The 15,378-nt window shown below is 45.1% G+C and overlaps 1 protein-coding gene across 2 annotated transcripts in view; it reads left to right on the top strand.

The window, feature by feature from the left end:
• Positions 1–8,139: 8,139 nt before the first annotated feature.
• Positions 8,140–15,378, top strand: part of TMEM135 (transmembrane protein 135) — a 183,088-nt gene continuing 175,849 nt past the window's right edge. For both annotated transcript variants that reach the window (XR_014563616.1, XM_083736969.1), the window contains exons 1-2: positions 8,140–8,522; positions 14,629–14,756. Coding sequence is in view for 1 of the 2 variants with exons in the window: in XM_083736969.1 (XP_083593095.1) it covers positions 8,382–8,522; positions 14,629–14,756 (269 nt within the window). In the remaining variant the exon portion in view is untranslated. The remainder of the gene's footprint in view (positions 8,523–14,628; positions 14,757–15,378) is intronic.

Here is a 15,378-nt window from a genome sequence, read left to right as displayed (position 1 = left end):
TACTCAGAAGTAATTCCTATTGAATTCAGTGAGGCTTGCTCTCAGGTGACCAATAACAACAACAACAATAATAATAAATTTTTATTTGTATCCCGCCCTGCCCAGCTGAGGCCAGGCTCAGAGTGGCTAACATCATAAAAACAACACAATATGCATAAAAACAGACATCAGTTAATTAAAATACACTAGCGTTGTATTGTAACCAAGAGTTAGGATTGCGGTGTTTGCCTACAGTCATACCTTGGATCTCAAACGCCTTGGCTCCCGAACAAATCGGCTTCTGAATGATCACAACCCGGAAGTGAACATTCTGGTTTTGAACGATTTTCGGAAGCCGAACGTCTGGCACAGCTTCCAATTGGCTGCCAGGACGTTCCTGAAGCCAATCGGAAGTCTTGGTATAATTGTATTTGCTGAGAGAGACAGTGAATACAGTGCGACTCTCAGTCTTCCTTTGGTAAATAAGAGATTATTTTCATTTGTTTTTGAGAATGGGGGAAACAAATGGGAAATGGTGGACTGCCTCTGAAGGCGTGCGTGTTGTTGTAACAGCTTGTGTTGACTGCCTTGCACCGAGGCAGAGGAAAAGCTTGGGCAAGCGTGTTCTAAAAGTCTCCCTGCAATGTCCCAACCGTTAAATTCACATAGGTAAAGGGACCCCTGACCCTTAGGTCCAGTCGTGGCCGTCTCTGGGGTTGCAGCACTTGTCTCGCTTTATTGGCCAAGGGAGCTGGTGTACAACTTCCAGCATGTGGCCAGCATGACTAAGCTGCTTCTGGTGAACCAGAGCAGCCGAAACGCCGTTTACCTTCCCGCCGGAGCGGTACCTATTTATCTACTTGCACTTTGATGTGCTTTCAAACTGCTAGGTTGGCAGGAGCAGGGACCGAGCAACGGGAGCTCACCCCATCACAGGGGTTCGAACCGCTGACCTTCTGAGCAGCAAGTCCTAGGCTCTGTCGTTTAACCCACAGCGCCACCCACGTCCCTTAAATCCACATAGGTGGTCCTTAAAAATCACCAGCTGATTCTGCAGCAACAAGAAAAGGGCAGCCCTTTATAGAGCCCAGTACAGTAATCTAGCCTGGTGGTTACCAGCACATGGACTGCAGTGGGAACAACCTTTGGTTTAAGGTGCTGAGGTTTGTTAGCATTCCCCTCACAGAGCTACAGTTAAGGGATGGGGGTGTCTTCTAACACTCCCAGGATCCTCTGGGCTGTTTAAAGTGGTATGACGCTGCTTTCCATGTACAGTGCAGACAGAGCCAATGTATAACCTTTCCACAAACAAATCAGAACGAATGTTCAGCCAACAGCAGATGTCATATAACCTTCCCCACAAACTTTGTGCAGACAAATGTCTGGAAAGAACCCATATGGTTTAATCCCATGGCTTTCACATACCAGCCGAAGACGTTTTCATGGAGCCGTTCAAAGCGAGGTTTCGAGCTCTCTGCAAAACGTTTTAACAGAAAAGCAATCCGTTTCAACGTTTCTGCCGCTGTTTATTTGGATGCATGTTAGAATTCCCAATAAACTATTTATTTATTTTTAAAAAGGAATAAGACAGCTTTATTTGTATCAGCTGAGCATCAAAACATCTTGTAATGCTGCCCAGAAGAATGGCAAACGTTAGGAGCCTACGTGAGTTTTAATGTTTGCTTTTAATATTTCTCACAGGAATGTTTTAACTCTTCAGGGAGATGCTTCTGCAGCCAAAATAATATGGGAAGTGGTAACTTGGGTCCTGTGTGGTGGAGTTACTGCCAGATCCGCTGCTCCTTAGTTACTTTGGCCCCATAAACAGATCTCTGGGGCATGTGTCTTGTGTGTGTAAGCCTGGGAAACTTGTACATACTAACACTGAGAGACTGAGACACAAGAGTTTTGTTCAAGATTTAAAATGTGTTCGCCAAAGTTGAGCCCTAGCTCTATTCGAGGTGGAAAATCTGGGTCTGGGCTGCCCCAGTTTAGAATGCAAGCAGGAGCTCACTTGGTCGAATGTTTATACATTCAAAAAAATAAAAATAAAAATAAAAATAAAAATAAAAATAAAAATAAAAATAAAAATAAAAATAAAAATAAAAATAAAAATAAAAATAAAAATAAAAATAAATTATTATTTGTACCCCGCCCATCTGGCTGGGTTTCCCCAGCCACTCTGGGAGGCTTTCAACAAAGATTAAGAATACATTAAAATGTCACACATATAAAACTTCCCTGAACAGGGCTGCCGTCAGATGTCTTCTAAATGTCAGGTAGTTGTTTATCTCTTTGACATTTGATGGGAGGGCGTTCCACAGGGCGGGAGCCACTACCAACAAGGCCCTCTGCCTGTTTCCCTGTAGCTTTGCTTCTCGCAATGAGGGAACCGCCAGAAGGCCCTCGGCACTGGACCTCAGCGTCCGGGCAGAATGATGGGGTTGGAGACGCTCCTTCAGGTATACTGCATGTAGAAAACTTGAATGTCAAGGAGATGGGGTCTTGCATAGCCTTTCTACCAATATCTAGAGGTTTTTTGTTTTTTACAACTGGACTCACTTGGAAGAATATGCAGCTAACTGGGGCCAGCATTCTCCAATCATAGAGCTTAGGTATGGTGTAAGGTAAGGTTAATACCACAGACTGGAGTCCTCCACACACCAAGAGAATTGTTGGGGTAGAAAAGGAGCGATACATATGTTTGCTATGTTGTTTAATGTGACCTACATGCCCTCCTCTTCCCAGACCTCAAAAGGTGGGTTTTTGCAAAATCTCACAGCAATGAGTTCCACAGATCAATTGCCCGTCTGTGCACAGAAAAGCTCCCTTGCCTCCAAATAAGATTTCCTGTACTTATATGCTCACAACGTGTCTTCGGCTACGTGGGAACGGGATGTGGTGGAGCAGATAAAGAACCAAGTAAATGATTTAGTCCTTTGGCTTCTTTTATGAGGTTTCTTCCCCCCCCCCCCAAAAAAAGTGGAAATAGTTATAATTAACTGAGAAAGAGAAAGAGAGAGAGAGAGAGAGAAAGAGAGAGAGAGAGAGAGAGAGAGAGAGAGAGAGAGAGAGAAGGGACTCACAATATCTTTGTAAGAAAGGATACACATTTATCGTTGGAGAAAGTCCAGGTTTTTCTACAAAACTGCAGGATATTGCTGTGAATAACAATTCACCCCTTATTTATTTTGGAAAAATGACATCTGGAAAATGGGAACGGCTCCAGTTAATTCCCTTACCTTGAAATATCAGTAGACACAAGGGTATTTTGAGATCATATTCTGCTTTTAAAAGGGGAGAGAAAAGAACAAACAACTTATAGAGTCACATGCCATAAAGATTGCCTTCCAATAATGTGAAAGGTCTTTGGTGCTTAATGCTATAAATTCCGAGCAAATTCGGAGCAGAAGCTGGAGTTTTGCACTTAAGAGCTCCCTGAAGGCAGGTGCTGCTACACATATGTCAAGGATATGGGCTGGGTAGGACTTCTCCGCTCAGGGACCCGATCCACACGTGCATTTACATCGCTTGAAAACTGAATGTGTAGACTGCCTCCGTCTAAATGCCATCGGAATGGGGATTCTTTCCGCCTCCTCCAATGAATGCAAACCTCAAAGGCAGGACTCCCAATCTGGACTGGGGTTGGCTGACTGCCGTGGGAGGCAATGTGTTTATTTTATTTTATATGCCACCTTCTCCCATTGCAGAATCCAAAGTGGCTCAGTGAATAAATTAAAACAGATACAATTAAAGGCACACCATAAATATAAACAATGCGAAACAAATTAAGTAGTCCTATTAAAAAGACATCATGGGAAACACTTAAAACCATTTAAAAGTACACAAACGCAATAGTCAGCCACAGCACCCTGCAGCAACAGTCATTCATTTTTATTTTTAACATAACTTTATCGAAATTCATAATTCATGTACATAATATACACACTCTTAATTCGACAAAAATGAACACAACCATGTACTAATACTGTACCCTTCTTTGGATTCACAAAAATTAAACTTAGTTTAAATTTATACAATCTCTTTTTTCTTACCTTTTTACTAACATAAAATAGACTTCCTATCATTTCCCGATGTAAACTTTCTTTGTAGTGTTGAATGTACTTAACATTATTACCTTGCTCTTTCTGTATTTTCTAATACCTCCTTACAACAGTTTGTACTCATTACCTTATTTCTGAACAATTACTTTAAATAAGCGTCATTCAAATGCTGCCATAGATATTATACCACTATTATATTTCTGTAAGTAACTCTTATACATATCCCATGTTTGAATAAATGATTGTCTTGTATTGCCTCTCAGTCTGCTGGTCAACTGCGCCATTTCCACATATTCCTGTAATTTGCCACAACAGCCAGTTAATAGCCAAAGGCTGGATGGAATGAAAAGGTCTTTACTTGCTGTGAAAGGAAAGCAGGGGGGGGGGCAGCCTAGTGCCCCATGGAAGGGAGTTCCACAATTTGGGAGCAGCCACCTAGAAGGCCCTGTCTTCTGCCATCACCAGATGAAGGTGGTGGGACCAACACAGAATCATAGAGTTCGAAGGGAGCCCAAGGGTCATCTAGTCTAACCCCTAGCAATACAGGAATCAAGGCACACAGTAATGGACTGGATTTGTGGTTTTGTCCCCCCTCCCACCCCTACTGGTAAATAGTTCCCAGGCTGGGGATGCTCCATGATCCATCTTTGTCCCTGGAGGCAGAAGCCCAGAATGCTGCACCCAAGAAGCTCAGTTCAGCCAGAACTCTGTACATGCCCCAAGACTAGGTGTATAAGTCACCCTTGCTCTGTGCAATGGCAGCATCATTGCAATCACCAAGGAAATATTCTGGTGTAAGCTGTAAGCATTTGCCAGTTGCAAGCAGGAGGTTAAAGGTAAAGGTAAAGGGACCCCTGACCATTAGGTCCAGTCTTGGCCGACTCTGGGGTTGCGGCGCTCATCTCGCTTTATTGGCCGAGGAAGCCGGCATAGTTTCCGGGTCATGTGGCCAGCATGACTAAGCCACTTCTGGCGAACCAGAGCAGGGCATGGAAACGCCGTTTACCTTCCCGCTAGAGCGGTACCTATTTATCTACTTGCACTTTGACATGCTTTCGAACTGCTAGGTTGGCTAGAGCAGGGACAGAGCAATGGGAGCTTACCCTGTCACGGGGATTCGAACCGCCGACCTTCTGATCGGCAAGTCCTAGGCTCTCTGGTTTAACCCACAGCGCCACCCACTTCCAAAGCAGGAGGTTACACCGCCCCAATTTCCTCAGTGGCGGTGTAATAATGTCAGCAACACCGACAGTTCAACCAGCGAAGAGAGGCTGTTGCATTTGGGTCCTGTTTCCGGCTTCTCACTTGGGTTGGGTTGGCCTCTGCCTGGACAAGATGCTTGACTAGATGAGCCACTGGTGTGACCCAGCAGGTTCTGATGTTCTTAATCTTCCCTGGTGAGTAAATGGTTTCGACCTGGCAACCACACCCTGTGCCAATTAAATTCCCATTTGCTGGGAATTGCAGGTGCGCAGAGTGTTGTTTGCGCTTATGTGCTGCTAGCAGCCTTTCTTAACCTGTGGATCCCCAGATGTTGTTGAACTGCAACTCCCATCACCCCTAGCTAGCAAGGCCAACAACATCTGGGGACCCACAGGTTGAGAATGGCTGGCCGTTTTGAGAACAGCATGATGAACCAAATGGGACTTTGACCTGGTTCAGCAGGCCTCTCTTATTTTCTTGAATTAGGTATCTGCATTTCTCAAGGACTTCCCAAACGCTCTCCTTTTCAGCGAAGGAGAAAACACCTTGCAACCAACCAACCAGCCAACCAACCAACCAACCAACCAAACAACAGACCACATGCGTATTAGCTCCTCCACTTTCTCTGCATTGGATTCCCCTCTAACCTTTTTAACAATTCTCTCACCCCACCCAAGCCATGTGTATACACATTCCTGCAAACTCAGGATTGCACTTCATGCAGCTGATGAAGTGAGCAGCAAGATTATGCCAAAATCAATTTGTTATTTAAGGGGCCGCAAGACTCTTACTTATTTATATTTGCAACCTGTTCTTCATTAAGAACAATCCCGGAGGGAGGATTATTGCAATGGTTGGTTTTGCAAGGCATTGTGCTCTTCCCACTGCTAGTGTCAACATGTTCGGAGTATAATGTTTATGGCATGGCGGCTTACAAATAAATCTGATGATGGTTTGTTGGCAGGTGGTGGTGTGAGTGCCACATATCTTGGTGGTGTTTTTGTGTTGGGAGTGCAGCTAACAGGGAAAGGGGCTTTAGACTTGTTGTTCTTTCACTGGGGAACCCTGTTCCACTGATAATGAGAGATTCAACCATTCTGTGTTGTAGATATTTATTGAGGACACCCACAAAAGATGTGTGGATCTGCATCTAACAAGCCCCCTCCCCAAGCAGGGACTATGTCTTGAATGGAGGGAAATGATGTCCACATCCTCCCCCAAACCTGGAAGACATTCTCCCAAATCTCAGACACAACAGAGGATGATTATGAATAGTCTGGTGTGATGTACTCTGCACATGGGCAGAAACTGTTACTTCCCATTTTCAAGACTGTCCACACATTGCAAATATGTTCTGTTGTGCTCCGCTGTGTGTTGGTCCCAGTGGAAAAAAAATCATTTTTTTTTGTCTATTGGTCCAAGTACTTCATTCCTTTACTTTAGAGAAGTGATAATGAGTGTTTAAATTGCTTTTTTGGGGAAGGAAAAGCACATGCAAGTCTCCCCCACATTTTAAGTTTTTTTAGCGTGCTTAGTTTATTGGCAACAGATGTGCAGGTGTCAACAATACATGAATTCAAAAACTTACGCCATGTGGTATGGCTTAATTTCTAAATAAGAGGTCAATTTTGTCTGAAAATCATACTTGTGCTGTCTTACAGGGAAACTCTTTCCCTCTCCATAGATAAGCAGAGAATAATTGATTTCCTGTAGAAAGGAGACAGTGGTACTCTGCACATGCCTAATGGCACACTTTCCTAAATAACTGCTGTTGCGACGAGAACAGCAAGGTTAAAAAATGGACCCCGTCCCAAGTCAAAATGTTGCCAGCTACAACTGGCGCGCGCGCGCACACGCATATGGATAAGAGCGTGGGAAGGGAGAGGTTAACAAGTGATGAAATCCAAGCAGCATTTCAGTGCAATGCTCCAGGGCACAAACCTACGAATGGACCAATGGCCTGAAGTTCAAGACAGGCACAAATCGGCCAAGCAGCGGTGTACCTGCCATCCAGGGGAGGCTTACGCGGTTCCTGTACTTCCTTTAAGGGGGAAAAGGTTAAGCACAGTGGATGACTATTTAACCCTCCTACCCAAAGCGGGGGCGAAGGACACAGACATCGCGTTCAAGCCGAACGGGAGCTGCAGCCAAGCGCTTGCTTATGCAACCCGCAAGCAATTTCCTCAAAGCCTTCCTTCCAGAACAGCTTTGCTTGCCTGTTTCCACCAATGCAAGCCTCAAGGCACGTTTCTTTCCTCTTTGCATGGGCTTGGATTAAGTACAGTGGTACCTCGGGTTAAGAACTTAATTCGTTCTGGAGGTCCGTTCTTAACCTGAAGCTGTTCTTAACCTGAAGCACCACTTTAGTTAATGGGGCCTCCCGCTGCCGCCGCACCGCCGAAGCACGATTTCTGTTCTTATCCTGAATTTCTGTTCTCATCCTGATTTTTGTTCTCATCCTGAAGCAAAGTTCTTAACCAGAGGTACTATTTTTGGGTTAGCGGAGTCTGTAACCTGAAGCGTCTGTAACCCGAGGTACCACTGTACTGCAAGGTAAAGGTAAACTAAAGGGCCCCTGGACGGTTAAGTCCAAGGGGACATATATTTCTTTATTTTGTGCACGGGCTTGCATTAAGTACTAGGCATATATACCCACATGCTCCTTGTTTTTTAATCATTTCCCTGGGCCCACAGACAACCTTTGCTCCTTCCTCGGCTGTTCCCCTTTGCAAAAACACCAGCGTGCATCATCGCAGCCCTTGAGTGACAGCCCGCGTGGCCCAAATGACAAGAGAGAGAAGCGGAGGGGGGGGGTAACAAAAAAAAAAAGAAGAGCGAGAAGGAGCTCGTGCCTCTCAAGCTCGCGCCAACTCCGCCCAATCCGCAGCCCCGGCGGCGAGAAGCCGCCTCCGGATTGGCTGCCGCGGCTCACGCGAGCCGAGCCGGCAAACCGCCCCTCGGCCCGGCCGTATACACAGAGCGCGCGAGAGGCGGTTGACCGCGAGTAACCTCGGCGGTTTGGGCCGCCCCGCGCGACCTTTCTCCTGCATTGGCCGTGACGCGCTCGGGGCCTCCCCTCCCCCCCGCGCCCCCCTCCGCGAGAGAGAGAGAGCGAGAGAGCGGCTGCGGGCCAAGATGGCGGCGCTGAGCAAGTCCATCCCTCACAGCTGCTACGAGATCGGGCACACCTGGCACCCCCGCTGCGGACGGGCCTTCGCGGACATCACCCAGGGGGCGCTGCTCGAATCCCTCCGCATCTACGGGACCCTCTACCTGGTGAGGAAGGGCCCACCCCCCTCTTCTCCTGCCACCCCCCCCCCCGGGTGGGGAAATGAAGGGAGCCAAATAAAAGATTTGAGGCTCCCCCCAAGTGGATGGGCATTGCCATTCAAATGGTGTATATGTCTGCCCGCCCCACGCCTTGGCATCGATTATGCCGGGCAGGGATTGCTTGTCCCCCCCCCCAATACAGTATTCAACTTGGCACCCCTGGTATGGTATGGAGGTGGGACAGTGCCCTTTGGGGTGTGGGAGGCGTTAGAGTGGGTTCCTGAAGAGGAGTGGGGTATGGCAGGCTGGTGGCAATGGTGGGGTGGTGAAGGGAGAAACGATAGGTATAGGTATATTTGGAGGGGGTGTTCAAATGGCCCATTGGAGAGGAATGGGGATGGAGGACAGGTAGGTGGCAATGGTGGGAGGGGGGAAGAAGCAGCAGGAAGGATTTGTAGGTATGCGCTGTAGGTTAACCCACAGAGCCTAGAACTTGCCGATCAGAAGGTTGGCGGTTCGAATCCCCATGACGGGGTGAGCTCTCGTTGCTCGGTCCCTGCTCCTGCCAACCTAGCAGTTTGAAAGCACATCAAAGTGCAAGTAGATAAATAGGTACCGCTCTGGCGGGAAGGTAAACGGCATTTCCGTGCGCTGCTCTGGTTCACCAGAAGCGGCTTAGTTATGCTGGCCACATGACCCGGAAGCTGTACACCGGCTCCCTCGGCCATTAAAGCGAGATGAGCGCTGCAACCCCAGAGTCATCCACAACTGGACCTAAGGGTCAGGCATCCCTTTACCTTTATATATTTGTAGGGAGGGTATTCAAAAGGTCCCTTGGAGAGGGATGGGGATGAAAGACTGGTGGCGATGTTGGGGTGAGAAGCAGCGAAGATATACTGTATAGGTATATATAGATCTATAGGGAGGATATTAAAATTGTTCCTTGTCAGACTGGTGGCAATTGAGGGAGGGGGAGAAGAAGGGTAGGAAGGTGGCATTTGGGGTGGGAAGGTATTAAAATGGGTTATTGAAAAGGTTGTGTGGCAATTGCTGGGTAGGGTGTCATTTGAAGGCCGGAAAGGGGCAAAGGGGAAGGGAAAAAGGATACTACTGGGAGTCAAACATTTGATGAATCAGACCACTCCATCCAGCTTTCTGACTGTAAGAGCTGTTTGACAGTGGGATGGACCAGAGGTGGTGGATGCTCCTTCCTTGGAGGTTTCTAAGCAGAGGTTGGATGGCCACCTGTCATGGATGCTTTAGTTGAGATTCCTGCATTGCTGGTTGTTGGGCTAGATGACCCTCAGGATTCCTCCTAACTCTACGGTTCTGGAGGTACATTCCCAGGACTACATGGAAATGCTGGGGATTGGACCTGGGATCTTCTGCATGCAGTGCAGTTGTTTGGCTACTGAGCTGTGGCCCAAATGTGTTGGAAGCTGACCCACATCAAGTCAGACCATTGGTTCATCTAGTTTAGTATTGTCCATGCTGACTGGCTGCTGCTGGCCAGGGGTTCAGATGGGGGGAGCTTGTCATTACTGCTAGAGTTGATGTGTGATCCTGGTTAAGATTTTGAGTTTAGGCAGTTGGGGAATGCAGAAGGATGCTTTCAGATCAAACTTATCAGCCAAGCCCAATATTTAGTCCAAGTGGTTCTCCAAGATCTCAGGCAGAGTTATTCCCCAACCTGCTACCTAATCTTTTTAACTGAAGGTGCAAGGGACTGCATCTTGGATATTTTTCATGCAAAACATCATATGCTCTACCACTGAGCTGTGGCCCCAGTGCATTTGCTCATACAAGCAGAGTTTGGGTCTAACAAATTTTTCGGCAGGTCAAATAGTGGTAGGCATACATGAAGGTTGAAAGATGAAGGGGGAAAGGATCTGACTTTGCAGACAGAGGATCTAAAGTTCAGTCCTTGACATCTTTGGGTAAAAGGATGTAAGGTGTCAGGGCTGGGAAAGACTTCTGTTGAGTACTGAGCCACTGCTGGTCAGTACTAGATGATATTGGCCATTAGATTAGATTGTGTTGTTGTTTTTGCTTTTGAAGGATAATAATTAATTCATTTCCGAATGTATTTGGCTGTTGTAATTAGTCCATGTTTAGATTTCTGTATCTACAAGCTGGATTTGCTATCACTTTTGGTGTCTTGCAAACATTTAATTAGTTTGCGACAGGCTGTTCGTTATGAAATAGCAAAGAGTTTGGTGCAGTTAGCAGTTAATCCCTTTGAACTTAGTGGGATTTACCTCTGAGTAAACATGCATTGAATTGTGTCCATAAACACATTTAACTGTTGGATTGTGATGTGTACTCTGAAGAAAAGCAGCATGTCTCAAAGTGTTCTTAGTTGTGTTTTTTTAAAGACTATTACAGTGTGAGCTAGAGCAAGCCAATTCAATACCAGGCCCACAATTGATTCCTTAGCCTGACTGTTCTTCAGGAGTTCACAATGTTCCTTTTCTACTTTTTGTGGGAACCTTGAAGCCTGACAGGTACAAGTGAGGATGGGAGTATTATTCCTTATCTCCCTAGAGTTGGAGGCACATGGTCTTTTTGCTGAATCTAGCCCCATTGGGAATCTCACTGTGCCTCTGACACTTTTTCACTCTGTGAATTACTGGGGCAGGGTAGGGTTGGGGAGAAGGGGTAGCATGGAGTGGAGAAATCTGTGGGTGTGAAAAGAGAAGTTGAGTAGTGGAGATGGGGGTGGAGAGAGAGAAAATGTATGGGATTTAGAGAAAAGGGAGAATTAATTGAGAAATAGTCAATAGAAATAGGGACCTGTGGTTAGGGTAGCAGAAGGAGGATAAAACAGAAGAAGTTTGTCATGGGAGAAGGAGAAAGACAGAGCAATGTGGGGTGAGACTGCTTGTGAGTCTCTCTCAGCTCTTAGGCAGGAGAGAGGATGCCAGTTGGGTGAAAGAGACTTACAAGTACTGTATTGCTTCACTGTTAAGGAAGTGCTGTACACTATTTAGGATCACACCACAAAGGAGTGTCTCTTTTGTGGCTATGCATGTAGGTGGCATCTTTCATGAAAGAACCAAGATGTTTTCTTGAAAGCAAGATGCATTAAGAAGAATTAATATTGTTGAATGAATAGGTTGAAGCTAGGTTTCTTTGATAAAACTGGGGTTTCTTCCCAAGTGTTGCTGTTTCCCCCCCATCATTTGATAAACATATGGTAATTTCAGATATCACTGAAGAATACATGGTGAGAAGATGGAGACCCCCCCCCCACAATAGTTTTTAAAGAGAGATTTTTGTGTGCATGCTAAAAATGGATATCATTATATACTGCGTCTTGACATGACATTCAGATAGAAGGTGCTCTCCATCTTCCATGGATCACAGAAGCTGATTCTACTTCCTTTCATCCCCAGCCTTCCCATTCTTTCAAGAACGCCCAGACTCAATGTGTGGAGACTGTGCTGTAAGAGCTCTGTCAGACATGTTTCCTCTCTGTGTTCTTTCACCCTAGATCTCTAGGTCAGTGTTTCTCAATCTTGATTCTCTAGCTGTTTTTGGACTACAATTCCCATCATCCCTGGCCACTGGTCTTGCTAGGTAGGGATGATGGGAGTTGTAGTTCAAAAAACAGCTAGAGACCCAAGGTTGGGAAACACTGCTCTAGGTTACAAAGTCCTTTTGCACCACCGCTTCCTGACTCAGACTATGCATCCGTCAAGCCTATAACACACACCATCTCTCTAAGCCTTCCCACATCACAGCACACCCCATTAGATCTTCAGTTGTGTGTGCAGCATTCTCCAGTAACTCCCCACCTGCTGAGATCTGAAGGGCATCTACATGGAAGTCTGTCTCCTTTCACTAGACCCAGCTACAAACTGGGATTATTTGCTTCTGTAGAGGCGACCTTCAGTAGGAGAGCATTCCAGCAAATGCTCGCCTCTCTTAGATTTCAACACTGACAGTATATTCCTGCTCTATAGGAACTAAACTAAGGTACATCCCATTAGTGGCTGAATGTCAAAGATAATTTGGGTGAAAGTGCATTTTTTCTGGGATAGAGTGAATGAGGCATCCAGAGCTCCCCCTGCTTGCCAGTGTTATACTTTCATATGTATACTCATGAGAAGTATACTCGCTGCACTGTTGAATCTGAGCTCGTTTGGGACCTTTTTGAGTTATGTATGTGTGATTCTGGCAGGCTCTGAACTGCTGGCTTTTTGTTGAAGTCTCACCTCCTAGATATCTGTCTACTAGTGGCTTGGCTGTGGATGAAAACTGGGAAGGGGCCAGCAGGACTGGGATAGTCATTAAAAACTGGAGGGAGGGATTAACCCATTAGTGGATAGAGACCTTCTTTACCCCACTAGTGAAAGTACTTTCAAAGTAAATACCCACGCTTGCTTTCTCAGAAGTAAGTCCTATTGACATAGTTAAGGATTGCTTCCAAGTAAGTGATTACAATATCAAAAGACTGAAAAGTTTGTTCCCTTTAATCCAACTCTACAATTCTATGATTCTATGATTCCATTATATTGTAAGTTCCTTGCAAAGGCAGTTGAAACTAGTATAAACTTCCCAGTGGGAATTTAAAGATGATTCTTCAAACTGGAGCACAAAGTACTTTGTCCAGTAATTAATTCGTATGTTCTATGCAGTAGCTGCATGCTGGATTTCGAAGGGCCAGAGGAACCAGAGACCAAATTGCAAACATACGCTGGATTATGCAGAAAGTTAGAGAGTTCCAGAAAGACATCTACTTCTGCTTCATTGACTATGCAAAAGCCTTTGACTGTGTCGACCACAGCAAACTATGGCAAGTTCTTAAAGAAATGGGAGTGCCTGATCACGTCAACTGTCTCCTGAGAAATCTTTATGTGGGACAAGAAGCTACAGTTAGAACTGGATATGGAACAACTGATTGGTTCAAAATTGGGAAAGGAGTACGACAAGGCTGTATATTGTCTCCCTGCTTATTTAACTTATATGCAGAATTCATCATGTGAAAGGCTGGACTGGATGAATCCCAAGCCGGAATTAAGATTGCTGAAAGAAATATCAACAACCTCAGATGACACAACCTTGATGGCAGAAAGTGAGGAGGAATTAAAGAACCTTTTACTGATGGTGAAAGAGGAGAGCGCAAAATATGGTCTGAAGCTCAACATCAAAAAACCCGAAGATCATGGCCACTGGTCTCATCACCTCCTGGCAAATAGAGGGGGAAGAAATGGAGGCAGGGAGAGATTTTACTTTCTTGGGCTCCATGATCACTGCAGATGGTGACAGCAGCCACAAATTAAAAGACGCCTGCTTCTTGGGAGAAAAGCAATGACAAACCTAGACAGCATCTTAAAAAGCAGAGACATCACCTTGCCAACAAAGGTCCGTATAGTTAAAGCTATGGTTTTCCCAGTAGTGATGTATGGAAGTGAGAGATGGACCATAAAGAAGGTTGATCACTGAAGAATTGATGCTTTTGAATTATGGTGCTGGAGGAGACTCTTGAGAGTCCCATGGACTGCAAGAAGACCAAACCGATCATCCATTCTGTAGGAAATCAGCCCTGAGTGCTCACTGGAAGGATTGATCGTGAAGCTGAGGCTCCAATACTTTGGCTACCTCATGAGAAGAGAAGACTCCCTGGAAAAGACCCTGATGTTGGGAAAGATGGAGGGCACAAGAAGAAGGGGACGACAGAGGATGAGATGGTTGGACAGTGTTCTCGAAACTACCAGCATGAGTTTGCCCAAACTGCGGGAGGCAGTGGAAGACAGGAGTGCCTGGCGTTCTCTGGTCCATGGGGTCACGAAGAGTCAGACACAACTAAACGGCTAAACAACAACAATGCAGTAGCTAAACTTTTAAACTTGTGTCTGGCTAAAATGTTCCCCGTATGATTACAGTTTTGGAATGCCTGATACATTCTGGTCTGGAAGAAGTCATTTAACAGCTGCAAGAAGTTCTACAAAAATACTCACTTTGTTAGCCAAAGTTCATGAATTGGTTAGGGGTTTAATTCAAAACTCATTCTTAGAGTATGATTTCCATGTATGCCAATGTCAGCTCATTGGCAGAACAGTGACATAAAAAATGTAATACATAAGTAAACTTGGCTTATCTCTTTCAGATTGCTGCAATTCTCCGGAAACGAAAACTGGATTATTATTTGCACAAACTCCTCCCTGAGATCCTACAATCAACATCCTTTCTAACAGCAAATGGAAGTTTGTATATTGCATTTTTCTGCATTTTAAGGTTGGTTTAACTTCATTTTACCTCTTTAAATAGCATTTTCTGTAATTAATGTTGACTTGTGGAATGAATTTATTTATTTGAAAAATTCTTACCTTATTCTTCAGCTGCAAAAAAAGATTCACAGATTGGCATACACATGCCAATAATAAGACTGTCCCTGCCTTTAGGCTTACAATCTAATGCACATACCTGTCAAAGAAAAAGTGATTGGGAGGAAGAAAGAAAAAAGCATGCTGATAGTGGTTAGAAAATTCTTGTGTTTTCTCTAAAAAGGAAGCAAAATCCTTGCAAACTGCTCCTTCTGTGGCTGATGGGTAGGACTAGGTTGGTCATCTCTTTAGGTTCAGCATCCCAGTGGTCCTTAGACCCCTGGCTGACATGTTTTGTCCTAATTCTCTATGTGGTTTTTTTTTTAAATGAGACTACGGCTATTTTGGGAACAAGATTAATGTATCTGCTAAAATGTAACCCTCCCATCATTATTTATTATTATGTTTAGATTGCTATCCCACCCCATCCCTAGGGCTTATTTGCTGAGCTTACATTCACATATTTTCGCTATTCTGGAGATGGCAGACAAGTGCTGTTTCCTCTTTGCTAGCTAAAAAGTGCTTACTTGCCA

The sequence above is a fragment of the Podarcis gaigeae genome (assembly GCF_964106915.1).
Source record: "Podarcis gaigeae genome assembly, chromosome: 4".
Taxonomy (NCBI): Eukaryota; Metazoa; Chordata; class Lepidosauria; order Squamata; family Lacertidae; genus Podarcis; species Podarcis gaigeae.
This window is presented reverse-complemented; position numbering and strand designations above follow the sequence as displayed.